The sequence below is a fragment of the Aphelocoma coerulescens genome, chromosome 27 (assembly GCF_041296385.1).
Source record: "Aphelocoma coerulescens isolate FSJ_1873_10779 chromosome 27, UR_Acoe_1.0, whole genome shotgun sequence".
In the NCBI taxonomy this organism is placed as follows: domain Eukaryota; kingdom Metazoa; phylum Chordata; class Aves; order Passeriformes; family Corvidae; genus Aphelocoma; species Aphelocoma coerulescens.
The window spans coordinates 1,235,262-1,246,370 of NC_091040.1; the positions used below are offsets into that span (position 1 = coordinate 1,235,262).

The 11,109-nt window shown below is 48.6% G+C and overlaps 4 protein-coding genes and 1 long non-coding RNA gene across 5 annotated transcripts in view; 4 read left to right on the forward strand and 1 right to left on the reverse strand.

The window, feature by feature from the left end:
- HOXB4 (homeobox B4) overlaps positions 1-11,109 on the forward strand; it is a 31,676-nt gene that overhangs the window by 4,619 nt on the left and 15,948 nt on the right. The gene's annotated exons all lie outside the window — the stretch shown is intronic.
- The window catches only part of HOXB3 (homeobox B3), a 57,219-nt gene that overhangs the window by 4,603 nt on the left and 41,507 nt on the right, over positions 1-11,109 (forward strand). The window lies entirely within an intron of this gene.
- Positions 1-11,109, reverse strand: part of LOC138099501 (uncharacterized) — a 28,876-nt gene that overhangs the window by 3,911 nt on the left and 13,856 nt on the right. The gene's annotated exons all lie outside the window — the stretch shown is intronic.
- On the forward strand, positions 2,250-4,557 carry HOXB6 (homeobox B6). Its single transcript, XM_068996781.1, has 2 exons — positions 2,250-2,975; positions 4,224-4,557. The coding sequence occupies exons 1-2, from the start codon at positions 2,567-2,569 to the stop codon at positions 4,481-4,483; spliced, it is 669 nt and encodes a 222-aa protein (XP_068852882.1). The 5' UTR covers positions 2,250-2,566; the 3' UTR covers positions 4,484-4,557.
- Positions 7,631-9,713, forward strand: HOXB5 (homeobox B5). Its single transcript, XM_068996778.1, has 2 exons — positions 7,631-8,408; positions 9,430-9,713. Exons 1-2 carry the CDS (start codon positions 7,859-7,861, stop codon positions 9,675-9,677), a joined length of 798 nt encoding a protein of 265 aa, XP_068852879.1. The 5' UTR covers positions 7,631-7,858; the 3' UTR covers positions 9,678-9,713.

Sequence of the window (11,109 nt, forward strand, 5' to 3'; positions counted from 1 at the left end):
TTTTATCTCCAGAGATGTCAGCAATACGCAATTAGCGAGCGGCCAGCTTCAATTAGTGCGTTTTTATTTTCTTTCAAAACCTGGCTCGTCCAGCCACGCACAGAGCCTCTTTCAACCACAAATTATTATAACGAGCAGCGTCGAGATCTGGGGCTTTAAATTTATTTTTTTTCCCCTTTTTCTTTGTGCTTTCCCGAACTATTTCGAGGGATTTATTTGCAGAGCAATCGCGGGGAGTGGCGGAAAAACAGGAGGGCAAACATTTTTCCGGCAGATTGTACTCACGCGCTGGGCTATCAGGACATCCCATTTCTCTGCCCAAAATTTGCATGCGGGGCTGCTCGCGCCTGATAATCGCCGCGTTTTGCAGAGCCACAAATATTGCGTAACTCATCAAAAGGACGAGCTGCTCGGCTCCTGCAAAGCAGTTCCCTTCAGCCTCTCAGCCCAGCTTTTTTCCTTTTTTTCCCCCCCTTTTTCCCCCTCTTTTTTTTCCTCCCCCCTTCTTCTCTACTCATCGTCCCCTCTCAACCTCTCATTTTTTTTTTTCCTTTTCCCCCCGGTGTTTTTTTTCCCCCTCGCGTCCCAATAAAGCCGATCTACGCAAGTTTGGGTCCATTCCACACACAAAGGGAAACTCTGCAAGAACAAATATAAGAGATATCAGTCAAGGAGGGGGGTGGAGGATGGAAAACGACTTCCTCTGCGTGGTATTTCCTTGAATTATAAGGATTACGTCGCGGCCGAGATGTTCATCGCAGCCGTGGCATGAAACAATCTTGGCTTTGCTGCTGTAAACACGATGTTTAAAATAAATTAGCTCGTAAAAAGATCCCGCTTTTCCGAGGCACTTCAAGCTCTGTCAGAGGCAGCCGCGCTGGCAGCTCCGCGGCCGCCGTGTAAGACATGTAATTCTAGATTTGTGGCGCACACATTCACAGATTCGAGGTATTTCAGCCCCGACAGACAGATGGTTACAAATTCGGACAGGAAACAAACCCTTGATAAAACGCCACCGATCGGGGGGACGCTGCTGGGGTTAATTTAGGTGGATTTTCTTTTTTTTTTCTTTTTCTTTTTCCTTTTTTTTTCCTTTTTTTTTTTTTTTCCCCTTTTGGCCGTGTCTTTCTGCTGCTGTGACTTTGATTTTCCTCCTTGAAAAGCAAAAAAAAAAAAAAAAAGCCACGGGCAGAGCTCCAACCCCACCTTGAGCCAGCGAGGAGCTCAGGGGGGGATGCGCAGGTAGAGCCAAGCGAGGAAATCCGGGCGAACCGGGAGAGGCAAAGAAAAGGAAAAACCAGAGCAAAGTGGAGCTTCCAGGGCGACGGGGACTTTCGGTGTCACCCTTTGCAGGGGCTCAACTTGGCCAAAAATCGGTGTTTTGGGGTGGGGACGGGCTCGAAGGGGGGGGACGCGGACCCTGCGCACCTCCAGGCACCGTCACAGCGCCAGCTCTGCTCTCCTTAAACCCCCCCGCGAGCTCCCGATCGGTAACAATCAATAAACTCCGCTTTTCACCCTAACCCAAGGCTCTTTTTTAGCCATAAAAGGTCGGGCTTGGATCTGGTATTAACAAAAAAACGCAAGAGGGCACAATGCGGTGCCGGCCACCGGAGGAGAGCGGGATTTAGCCAAAGGAGAAAGGAAATACTTCGATTTTCCATTTATCTCCCGAGCGCGGAGCTTTTGCAGCAACAAGAAAAGTGGAGAGATGCGGTAGAGGCAGAGCGAAGGTTGGGTTCAAGCGGGCGCAGCTTTGCTGAGCGGGGAGCGCTAATCTGTGGTAATTAGCCAAGCGCGGAGCGAGAGAAGTTGTCAAAACCTATTTCTCCTCACAGAGCAAACCCAACTCAGACACCGCCGCGGGGTCTCCTCCTTGCGAACTTCACGCAAAAAACTTTTAATTTCATTTTTTCCCCCCCTTCCTTTTCCCCCACCCTGTTTTATTGAACTCCGGCGGAGCCGCCGGACGTTTCCGGACGGTTCGCAAACGCGAGGGGTTAAAGTTTTGCGAATGCGAGTAATTAACTTTTTTCTTTCCTCCCCCCCACCCCACACACTTCCAGCGGGTATCTGGACGCGTTTTATGGGTGTAAATATAAAGATACAGGCGCTCACACCGCGGACGGGCGCTCCACACCCCCGCGCCGAGCTCCGGGGGAGGGAGGAAGAGGGGAGGGAGAGGAGGAGGGGGGGGGGACCACACGTTTATTTATTTATGAAGCTCGCAGCGCGCCGGGAATGTTTCTTTCGGCAGATATTATATATTTGGTTAAGGGGGTGCCTTTCTGTTGTTTAAAAGGGAGGGAAAAAGGGGGTGGATGGTTTGTTCTTGGGGTCCCTGGTGCAATCTCAGCTCCTCATGGGTGCTATTTTGCAACCTCAGGCGCCTGCTATTGGTCAGCCCATGATCAGATGGTTGTATTTCCTTGTGTCCCTCGCTGGCACCACGCCATCTCCCTTCAGCTAAAACCCAATCTCCGATATACTACTAATAGCTAAACCACTTGGACTATAAAACACAACAAATCATAAAGCCGGGCAAGGACGGCAAAGGCTCCTTCCAATGAGTTCTTATTTTGTCAACTCGACCTTCCCGGTGAGCCTGGCGGCGGGGCAGGAGCCCTTCCTGGGACAGATCCCGCTGTATCCCTCGGGCTATGCGGATCCTTTGAGGCACTACCCCAGCACCTATGGAGCCACGGGCGTCCAGGAGAAGGGCTACACCTCCTCTCCTTACTACCAGCAGAGCAACGGAGCCTACGGCCGCGGCTCCGCCTGTGACTATGGGGCCGGCGGGTTTTTCAGGGAGAAGGACCCTGCGTGCGCCCCTCCCAGCCTGGACGAGGTGCCCTTCGCCCCCGAGCCGCGCAAGTCGGACTGCGCGCAGAGCAAAACTGTGTTCGGAGAGAGCGAGGAGCAAAAGTGTTCCGCGCCGGTTTACCCCTGGATGCAGCGGATGAACTCTTGCAATAGTGAGTTTACTCTTTTACAGAAATAAATACATCAATCTCCTCCCCCCCTTTCTTATTTGTTACCGCCAGGGAGAGAGAGAGAGAGCGAGCGAGCGAGGGAAGCAGGAGGAAGGTTCACTTTAGAGCCCAAACTTCCAGCGGGGGAACTTGGGCGACGTGAGAGGCTCCAAGTTGCTCGTGACACGCACCAAAACTTCCCACCGCTCCAGCCTTTTCTCCCCCCACCCCGCCCCAAGCTAACAACTTTTAAACCCCAATACTGTATTTCCTCCCCCCTCCCTCCCTTTTTTCCCCTTTTTTTTTTCTTTTTTTTTTTTTTTTTTCCCTTTGCCACATTCCAGTTCGCGTGTCACTCAGCTACAGCGATTTGTCTCTGTCTCTGCCCCACACGCACAGGGAGATATCTTTTCTAAATCAGATCTGGATGACTTTACACACACAGCCCGACCCACACCCCCACGCAGCTGCCTCTCCCTCCGACCCGCAGTTAAATGATAGAAAAGTGTTTAAATATTTGAAGGGAGACGGTTACATTTTTAATGCAACTCGCACGTAATGAAAAGTCTGCCTGGAGAGGATTATTTTTTTTCAACTCCCCCCCCCCGGTGATATATGACTTCTTTAAGTGCTGTTTCCTCAATCTGAATTATAATAATAATAAAAAAAAAAAAAAAGAAGAAAAAGTAAAGGGGGAGGGGGAAAGAAAAATAATAAAAGGCTCCCTACTCTCCTTCCCATGTTTAGATGCATTTGTTGCCTTTTAGGTTCCAAACTGATGTCCATTAGCGCGGGGACATAAAGTGTTGTGTCCTCTTTAATGCAGAGTTTGGGCAGATCGATTCACTTCATTATTGCTTAAATGCCCCGATCTATTCCAGTTGCCGGTAGGGTGGAAAGCAGCCAGGGCGGCCGCGGGGGGGGTGAGAACACCTTGCGATTCCTCATCCCGGAATAAGATAGATCTCGCCCTGGCTCTCTCCCCGCAGCCCTGCCAGCCCGGCATTAACCCCTCGGCCCGGCTGCGCGGCCGCGGAGCCTGCGCGGGGACGCTCCGAGGGCTTCAGGCTTCTCCTGGAGTTGGCCAAAGCTTTGGGAAGGCAGCGGAGCGGGTACAGCCCCTCGGCACCACCCCGAAAACCAACCCCGGGGCTCTCCCCTCTTTCCCCTCTTTCCCCTCCCCCCATTCCCCTATTTTTTCCCCTATTTGTTTCCTATTTTTTTCTGTGGTTTTTTTTGCGGGTGTCGCAGGTTCTTCCTTCGGGCCCAGCGGCCGTCGAGGCCGCCAGACCTACACCCGCTACCAGACCCTGGAGCTGGAGAAGGAATTCCACTTCAACCGCTACCTGACCCGGCGCCGGCGGATCGAGATCGCCCATTCCCTGTGCCTGACGGAGCGGCAGATCAAAATCTGGTTCCAGAACCGCCGCATGAAGTGGAAAAAAGAGAACAAACTGCTCAACTCCTCGCAGCTCAGCGCGGAGGAGGAGGAGGAGAAAGCAGCGGAGTGAACAGAAACAAACAACAAACAAAAAAAAAAAACCAACAAAAAAAACAAAAAGAGAGAAAGTATTATTTAAAAACGCGCGCAAAAAGCGACGAGAAAGCAACAAAAATTTAGGGAGGGAGGGAGCGTGAGAGGCGAGAGGATGAGGGGGGTGTGGGCTGGCTGCAGGGGAAACCCGCACGCTGGTGGGACAAGCCCTCTGCAGAGCGGCCACAGCCACAAAGTTTGGGCCACCAGTGGCCTGGACTCGAATTCCCAGTGATTTTGTCCAGAAACAAACAAAAAAACACCACCAAAAATCAGGTTTCTAGTCGCGTTTTGAATTCTTTTTTCCCTTCCTACACCTCCCTTTCCCTCCTGCTCCACCCACCCCCCCCTCACACACGAAATGGAAGAATAATAATAATAATTAAAAAGTGAAGAGATGGAGAGAGAGAGAGAGAGAAGGAGGGAAAGAAAGGGAAAGAGAAAAAAGAAAAAAAAAAAAGAAAAAAAAGAAAAAAAAAAGGACTCCTAGCCGTGTTTCTACCCTTGGTGTCACTGTTAGTAATCTGCTAACTCTTGTATTTAATGGAAGTGCTGCAATATATGTCATTTGGGGTGTTTATTGTCTTAATTTTGTAAAAATGTTTCATGCACGGTTGACATAAGTTGGTTTTTTTTTTTTTAATTTCCCTTTTTTTTTTTAATTTTTTTTTCTCCTTCGGTAAATTAATCAAGCCCTGGGGTTCTTTGTAATTAGTTTTGGGGTGTTTTTTTTTTTTTTTAATTTTTTTTTTATATTTTATTTTAAAAAGGAGAAATCTACTGAAAGAACGAGTACTACCTACAGAGCTGCAAAAAAAAAAAAAGAGAGAAAAAAAAAGAAAAAAAAAAGGAACAACAACAGAAAGTTCTATTTTATTAATTTTTGTACGTGTTGTGTTTGGAGTTTGTCTTAGGTATGAACATGGAATTCTCTAATAAAAGCCAAGTCTTCGATCTCACCCGCGCACCCCCTTCCCTGTCATTATTATCGCTGGTTTTATGATGATCTTTCCCTTTTCCAGGGGAATTCTTAAGGAGCAGAGGGTTGTGAGGAGAGCTTTGCTTCCCTCGGGGTGACAAAGTCTCCCAATCTGCGAGGACGAGCAACTCCGAGAGCACGGAAGTTACAGTGGAGAGATAAATCTGATTTTCCCCCCTTTTCTTTTTTTTTTTTTTTCCTCTTTTTTTCCTCGCTCTAATCTGAAATGGAAGACCTTTCACCAATAGTATTTCCTCGCTGACATTTCTGCCTTTAGCACCGCTCTCTGCCTCTCTCTCTTTTTTTTTTTTTTTATTGTTACAGTACAAAGAGTTATGACGAAACGCCATCCCATATCCATAATAAATCAAGGAAACGGGCAAAAATACGCTCTCATTTATCTACCCAAGGTACCTAACATTTGCCCAGCATCTTTCAAACATCTGCTCCTTTACTCCATGCCCCCAAATCAAAGAGAAGTGTGGCGCAAAAGGGGGGGAAAAAAAAAAAAAAGTTTAAAAAAAAGAGTCCAGATTTCCAGGGAATTTGCCCTGGAAAAATTCTCAGCGCCAGGAATATGAGCGTCCATTTAAGCTGGGGGAGAAAAAAAGTGGAAGAATTCTAAATTAAGCTCTTTGGAAAGGGCAGATTTCCATTTTTCTCTTGAAAGCGCTGCCAGTGGCTCCTTGGCTTGGCCGGGGATGGGACGGGGAAGGTTTCTGCTCCTCACCAAGGAATGTCTTGCGAAACATCCAACTTTTCCCTGCGTTTTGGGGGAATGAGACGAAAGGAAACGCGCTTTTTTTTTTTTTTTTTCTGCCGGGGGATTTAGGACTGGAAACCAGCGGCACCAGCCCGGCCGATTTCGGATCCTGCACGGGGGGAAAAGGCGAGGAAAGGGCATCTCCTGCCTCCCATCCCCAGCAGAAATACCTCGGTGGGAACGCGTTCCCCCGCGCCACGAGCCGGTTTTAATGTCAGTCACTTTTAAAATCAATTCATGCAGAAGCTTCACAGCTGTAGGACATTTACTATTATTGCCACGCTTTTCATTGCCCGTAATTATTATAATTATATGTCACTTTCAATATGGCGCATAATTCCCAATGAGTTGCAGACAAGCACATGAAATTCCTAAACTGCCTCGGAAGGGGGGGAAAAAAAGGAAAAAAAGAAAAAAAAAAAAAAGGAAAAAAAGAAAAAAAAGAGAAAAAAAGGAAAAAAAGGAAAAAAAAAAAGAAAAAAATAAAAGAAGGAGAGAGACGGAGAAAAGGAGAAGAAGGAGGGAAAAAAGAGAAAGTAAAGCCTAAAAAAAGCCCGGCTCTTTCCCAACGTTTTGCCCAATTTCAGAGCCCTTTTGCTCCCCACTATTCCTTGCAGGTAAACAAATGGGAAGGAAAAACCACGCAGCACAAGGCTCCAAGGGGACGTGGAATGCTCAGGAACGGGAACATCCTAAAAAGCAACGTTGTCCACCAGCCCCACCGGCCGGACTTCGCCTCTTTTTCCTTTCTCCCACCCCTGTTCCCCCCACGGTTTCTTTTCCCCCCCCTCCAGAATTAAGGTGCGAGCGCCTGGCTGGCTCCAAGAGAAGCGAGCAAGGAACCTCGACTTCCCTGGCGAAATAACCGCGGAGAAATCACCCAAATATCCGCAGCTCCTCGTCACCCACCCCCCCCCCCAAACAACTCCAGACACCCACAGAGGCCTCCCAGCCACCCGAAACCTCATCCCTCGCCGCCTCCCAAACTTCTCCACCGCTTTTCCAACGCAAGGAATCCAAGACTTCCCACGAACAAACACCGAGACCCGCGCGGAGCCGCAGGACACGCCGCACCCCCGCACCTCCCGCAACGATTTTTCCTTTTTTTTTTTGGCTTTTTTTTTTGGCTTTTTTTTTTTTTTTTTTTTTTTTAGGGAAGTGGAAAGCAAGCAAAGTGGTGGTGGGGGGAGGGAGGAGGAGGAGGAGGAGGGGGGGGACGCGGATTTTTTTTGGGGGGTCCCCGCCCGGGGGTGGGGGTGCAGTGTCCCGGCGAGGCCGGCAGGTGGCGCGCTCCGCCCAGGCGGGGGGCGATGGCGGCGGCGGATTTGGGGCGCCGCGCACCGACTTTGGGCCTAAACGGCTCCGCGCTCGTCATTATTTGTAACCATAGAGCATGAATTACCTCTTGAGGTCATCAGTGAGAATTTACGACTGGTCAACAAAAGCACGTGATGCCCAAACGCACCCCCCACCCTCCCCCCATATTTGGCCGCATACATAGCAAAAACGAAGTACAGTGCATTGCTATAATTCATTAATACATCATAAATCGTCAAGCACAGGGTTATAACGACCACGAGCCACAAATCAAGCCCTCCAAAATAACCCAAATGAGCTCTTACTTTGTAAACTCGTTCTCAGGGCGCTACCCAAATGGCCCCGACTATCAGTTACTAAATTATGGGACCAGCAGTTCCATGAACGGTTCTTACAGAGATTCAAGCACCATGCATTCCAGCTCTTATGGCTACAACTACAATGGGATGGACCTTAGCATCAACCGCTCAGCCTCCTCTAGTCACTTTGGGGCTGTGGGCGAGAGCTCCCGCGGTTTCCCTTCTCCAGCTCAGGAGAGCAGGTTTAGACAGGCGTCCAGCTGCTCCTTATCTTCTCCCGACTCCCTTCCCTGCTCCAACAGCGAGAGCCATGGAGGCAAACCCGCCCCGTCCCCCTCCGACCAAGCTACTTCTGCCAGCACCACCAACACAAATTTCACAGAACTAGACGAGACCAGCGCGTCCTCGGGAGCCGACGAGGGCACTCCAATAAGCAGCAGCATCCCCCGAGCGCAGGCAGAGCCCATCGCGACCTCCACGGCAGCAACAGAAGGGCAGGCACCTCAGATATTCCCTTGGATGAGGAAACTTCACATTAGCCATGGTACAGCTACTTCTTTTTCCGTCGTTGTCGTTGTTGTTGTTTATTTTTCGCACACCCCCTTCTCTTTCCCTCTCCTGTTTCTCTCTTTCTTTTTTTTCCCCCCTTTCCCCCCTTTTTTTTTTCCCTCCCCACCCCCCCCCCCCTCGACCCCACTCCCTTTTTTTTTCCTCTCTCTCCTTCCTTTTATTCGGTGGAGGCGCTTTGATCAGAATCTCAGCTATTTATTGCTTTTGTATTTCTTGCTCTGATCGCTGCTCTAAAGCTGCCTCTGGCGCCTGGGGGGTGTGGGGGGTGTCTCTGCGTGTGTGTGTTTGTGGGGAGCGATTTTATTTTAGTTTCGCTCTTCTCGCCGCGAAGCGGGCGCTTATTTTAAGCTCTTAGCACGGTGTGGATGGTGGGAGAAGGTAATTTAAAAATTGAGGCGAGGGGGTGTTCCTTGGGGTGGTGGTGGGGGGGGGGAGAAAGGAAAGAATTGTCCATTAAAATGGCATTGTAGGCACAGATGGGGCTCGCAGCCCTTTCCTACTCTTATTTTCCGGGCTTGTTCCTGACAATCTGCCCTTGACAAACCCCAAAATTGCCAGGAGATACTCGGGGAAGAGCCACCCCCCCCCCCCCCTCCGTCCGCTCCCTTCCCGGTTTTCTCCTGGAGAAAAGAAAGCAGCACTAAACCTGCCAAGAGCTCCAGGAACACCCAGGCAGGAGCGAAAAAAGGGGAGAGATTTGCAGACCTCGCTCCCCCAGTTAAATTATGGATATCGAGTCGGGAATGTCGGGTCTGGAGGGGCCAAGGGTGGGGGGTTTACACGTGCCTGGGGGGGGTGGGAGAAAGAGGAGGGGGGGTGCTGTTATTTGGGGGGATTCGCAGCTTTCCAAGCGGGCGAATATTTAACCTCGGGTTTTTAAAAAGCGAAAAATAGCCTTAAAAATTAAAAAAAAAAAAAAAAATAGATATATATATAAAAAAAAAATCCAAGCAGAAAGACCAAACCCAAACCCCGCTGTTGTCCGTGTTATCCAGACATGACTGGACCAGACGGGAAGAGGGCGAGGACAGCGTACACTCGCTACCAGACCCTGGAGTTGGAAAAGGAATTCCACTTCAATAGATATCTCACCCGCAGGAGGAGAATAGAGATCGCTCACGCTCTCTGCCTCTCCGAGCGCCAGATCAAAATCTGGTTCCAGAACCGGCGGATGAAGTGGAAGAAGGATAACAAACTGAAAAGCATGAGCTTGGCCTCGGCGGGCAGCGCCTTCCAGCCATAAACCGCTGCAGGAGGGATAAGCGAGGGGGGGGAAGAAGAAGAAGAAGAAGAAGAAGATGAAGAAGAAGAACAAGAAGAAGAGGAGGAGATGGGGGAGAGGGAAAAAAAAAAAGCAAAAAAACCCAAAAAAAAACCAACAAAAAGAAAGCCCCCAACGCGTGAATAAATAAATAAATAAACGAATGGCCGCAGATCTTTAGTTTCGGAGTACTGTACAGTGAGGCACCTTCTTTTCGGCATGTGGTTGATTATCCTAAAACTGCTCCTGTTGGTACCGTTATCCCAGGACTGAGTTCATGTCGTGTTCTCTTTTGGAGGTTTTTTTGTTTGTTTTCCAAAAAAAAAAAAAAAAAAAAGGAAAAAAATTAATTAAATTTTATTTCCAGATGCTCCTCCTGCTCTCGTTGTTCTTCTAAATGTCTGTGTCCGTGCTCTTTTGATGCTTTCTGGAAAGCTAGCATGTGTTCCGTGAGCCCTTTAAATGTTATAACTTATTTATAAATTGAGAACAGATACGGTTGTTTGTTTATTTGTTGGGATTTTCTTTTCTTTTATCCCCCCTCCCCTTTTTTTTTTGAGTTTACTGCTCTTGGGTGAGTTCTTCTCTGCCTAAGTGAAAATCGGGGGTTCCTGCGCTACAGTCGCAGGAAAAAAAAAAAGGAAAAAAAAGTCTTAAAAAAAACCCAAACAAAAATGTAAAAAAAAAATAGAAAAAAGAAAAAAAAAAGGAAAAAAAAAAAGAAAAAAAGAAACAGCTCTTGTATCTTTCTGTCTTAAAATTGTCCAGTCTGTGTTTTAGTCCAAACTTCAGGCCAGGATTTCTAATCCCAGCCTAATTCCGAGGCGTACTCTTAGACGTGGGTGAACTTCGCTATTAAAAATAATAATAATAATAATAATAATTAATAATTAAAAAAAAAAAAAATAAGAAGAAGAATGTATAAAACCGGACCAACGCTGGAGTGCTCTGATGTTTGTAAATACTAGAAATATTTCTGCCGTGAGTAATAGCCGGGTCGTAGTGGGCAGAGTGAATGCAGTGTTCTGTGTAAAAATGGCATCTGTCATGTCTAGCTGCCTGTTAGTACTTTGCCAAGAAGCTTTTTGTATTTGTTTGTAGCTTTACTCGAAGTCAAATAAACGTTTCCCCAACTCACAAAGGCTCCCAGTCGCACTTTATCCCCAACCCTCCGAGATCCGCAGCCCCTGGGAAAGCGCCGCGAGGTGCCTGGCATGGAGCTGGGAGCTCCTCAGCGCTCTCCTGGGCACCCCTGCGAGCTCAGCAACGCCAAAAATCCCCTTCCAATAAATACCCGGCATCAAAGCACAACCGCCCCGCGCTCCGTCACCCCCAAAACCGCACAGAGCACCCCCCCCCTCCCCAAAAACACCCTCAGCCAAAGTGGTTTCAAGTCCTCCAAGTTGCAGCAACC

What these genes read in the sequence shown, in the direction of transcription:
- HOXB5 (XM_068996778.1), top strand. Translation starts at nt 7,859, where the DNA reads ATGAGCTCTTACTTTGTAAACTCGTTCTCAGGGCGCTACCCAAATGGC. An exon ending in GAAACTTCACATTAGCCATG is followed by an intron (nt 8,409 to 9,429) that starts GTACAGCTACTT and finishes CGTGTTATCCAG; the next exon opens with ACATGACTGGACCAGACGGG.
- HOXB6 (XM_068996781.1), top strand. Translation starts at nt 2,567, where the DNA reads ATGAGTTCTTATTTTGTCAACTCGACCTTCCCGGTGAGCCTGGCGGCG. An exon ending in GCGGATGAACTCTTGCAATA is followed by an intron (nt 2,976 to 4,223) that starts GTGAGTTTACTC and finishes CGGGTGTCGCAG; the next exon opens with GTTCTTCCTTCGGGCCCAGC.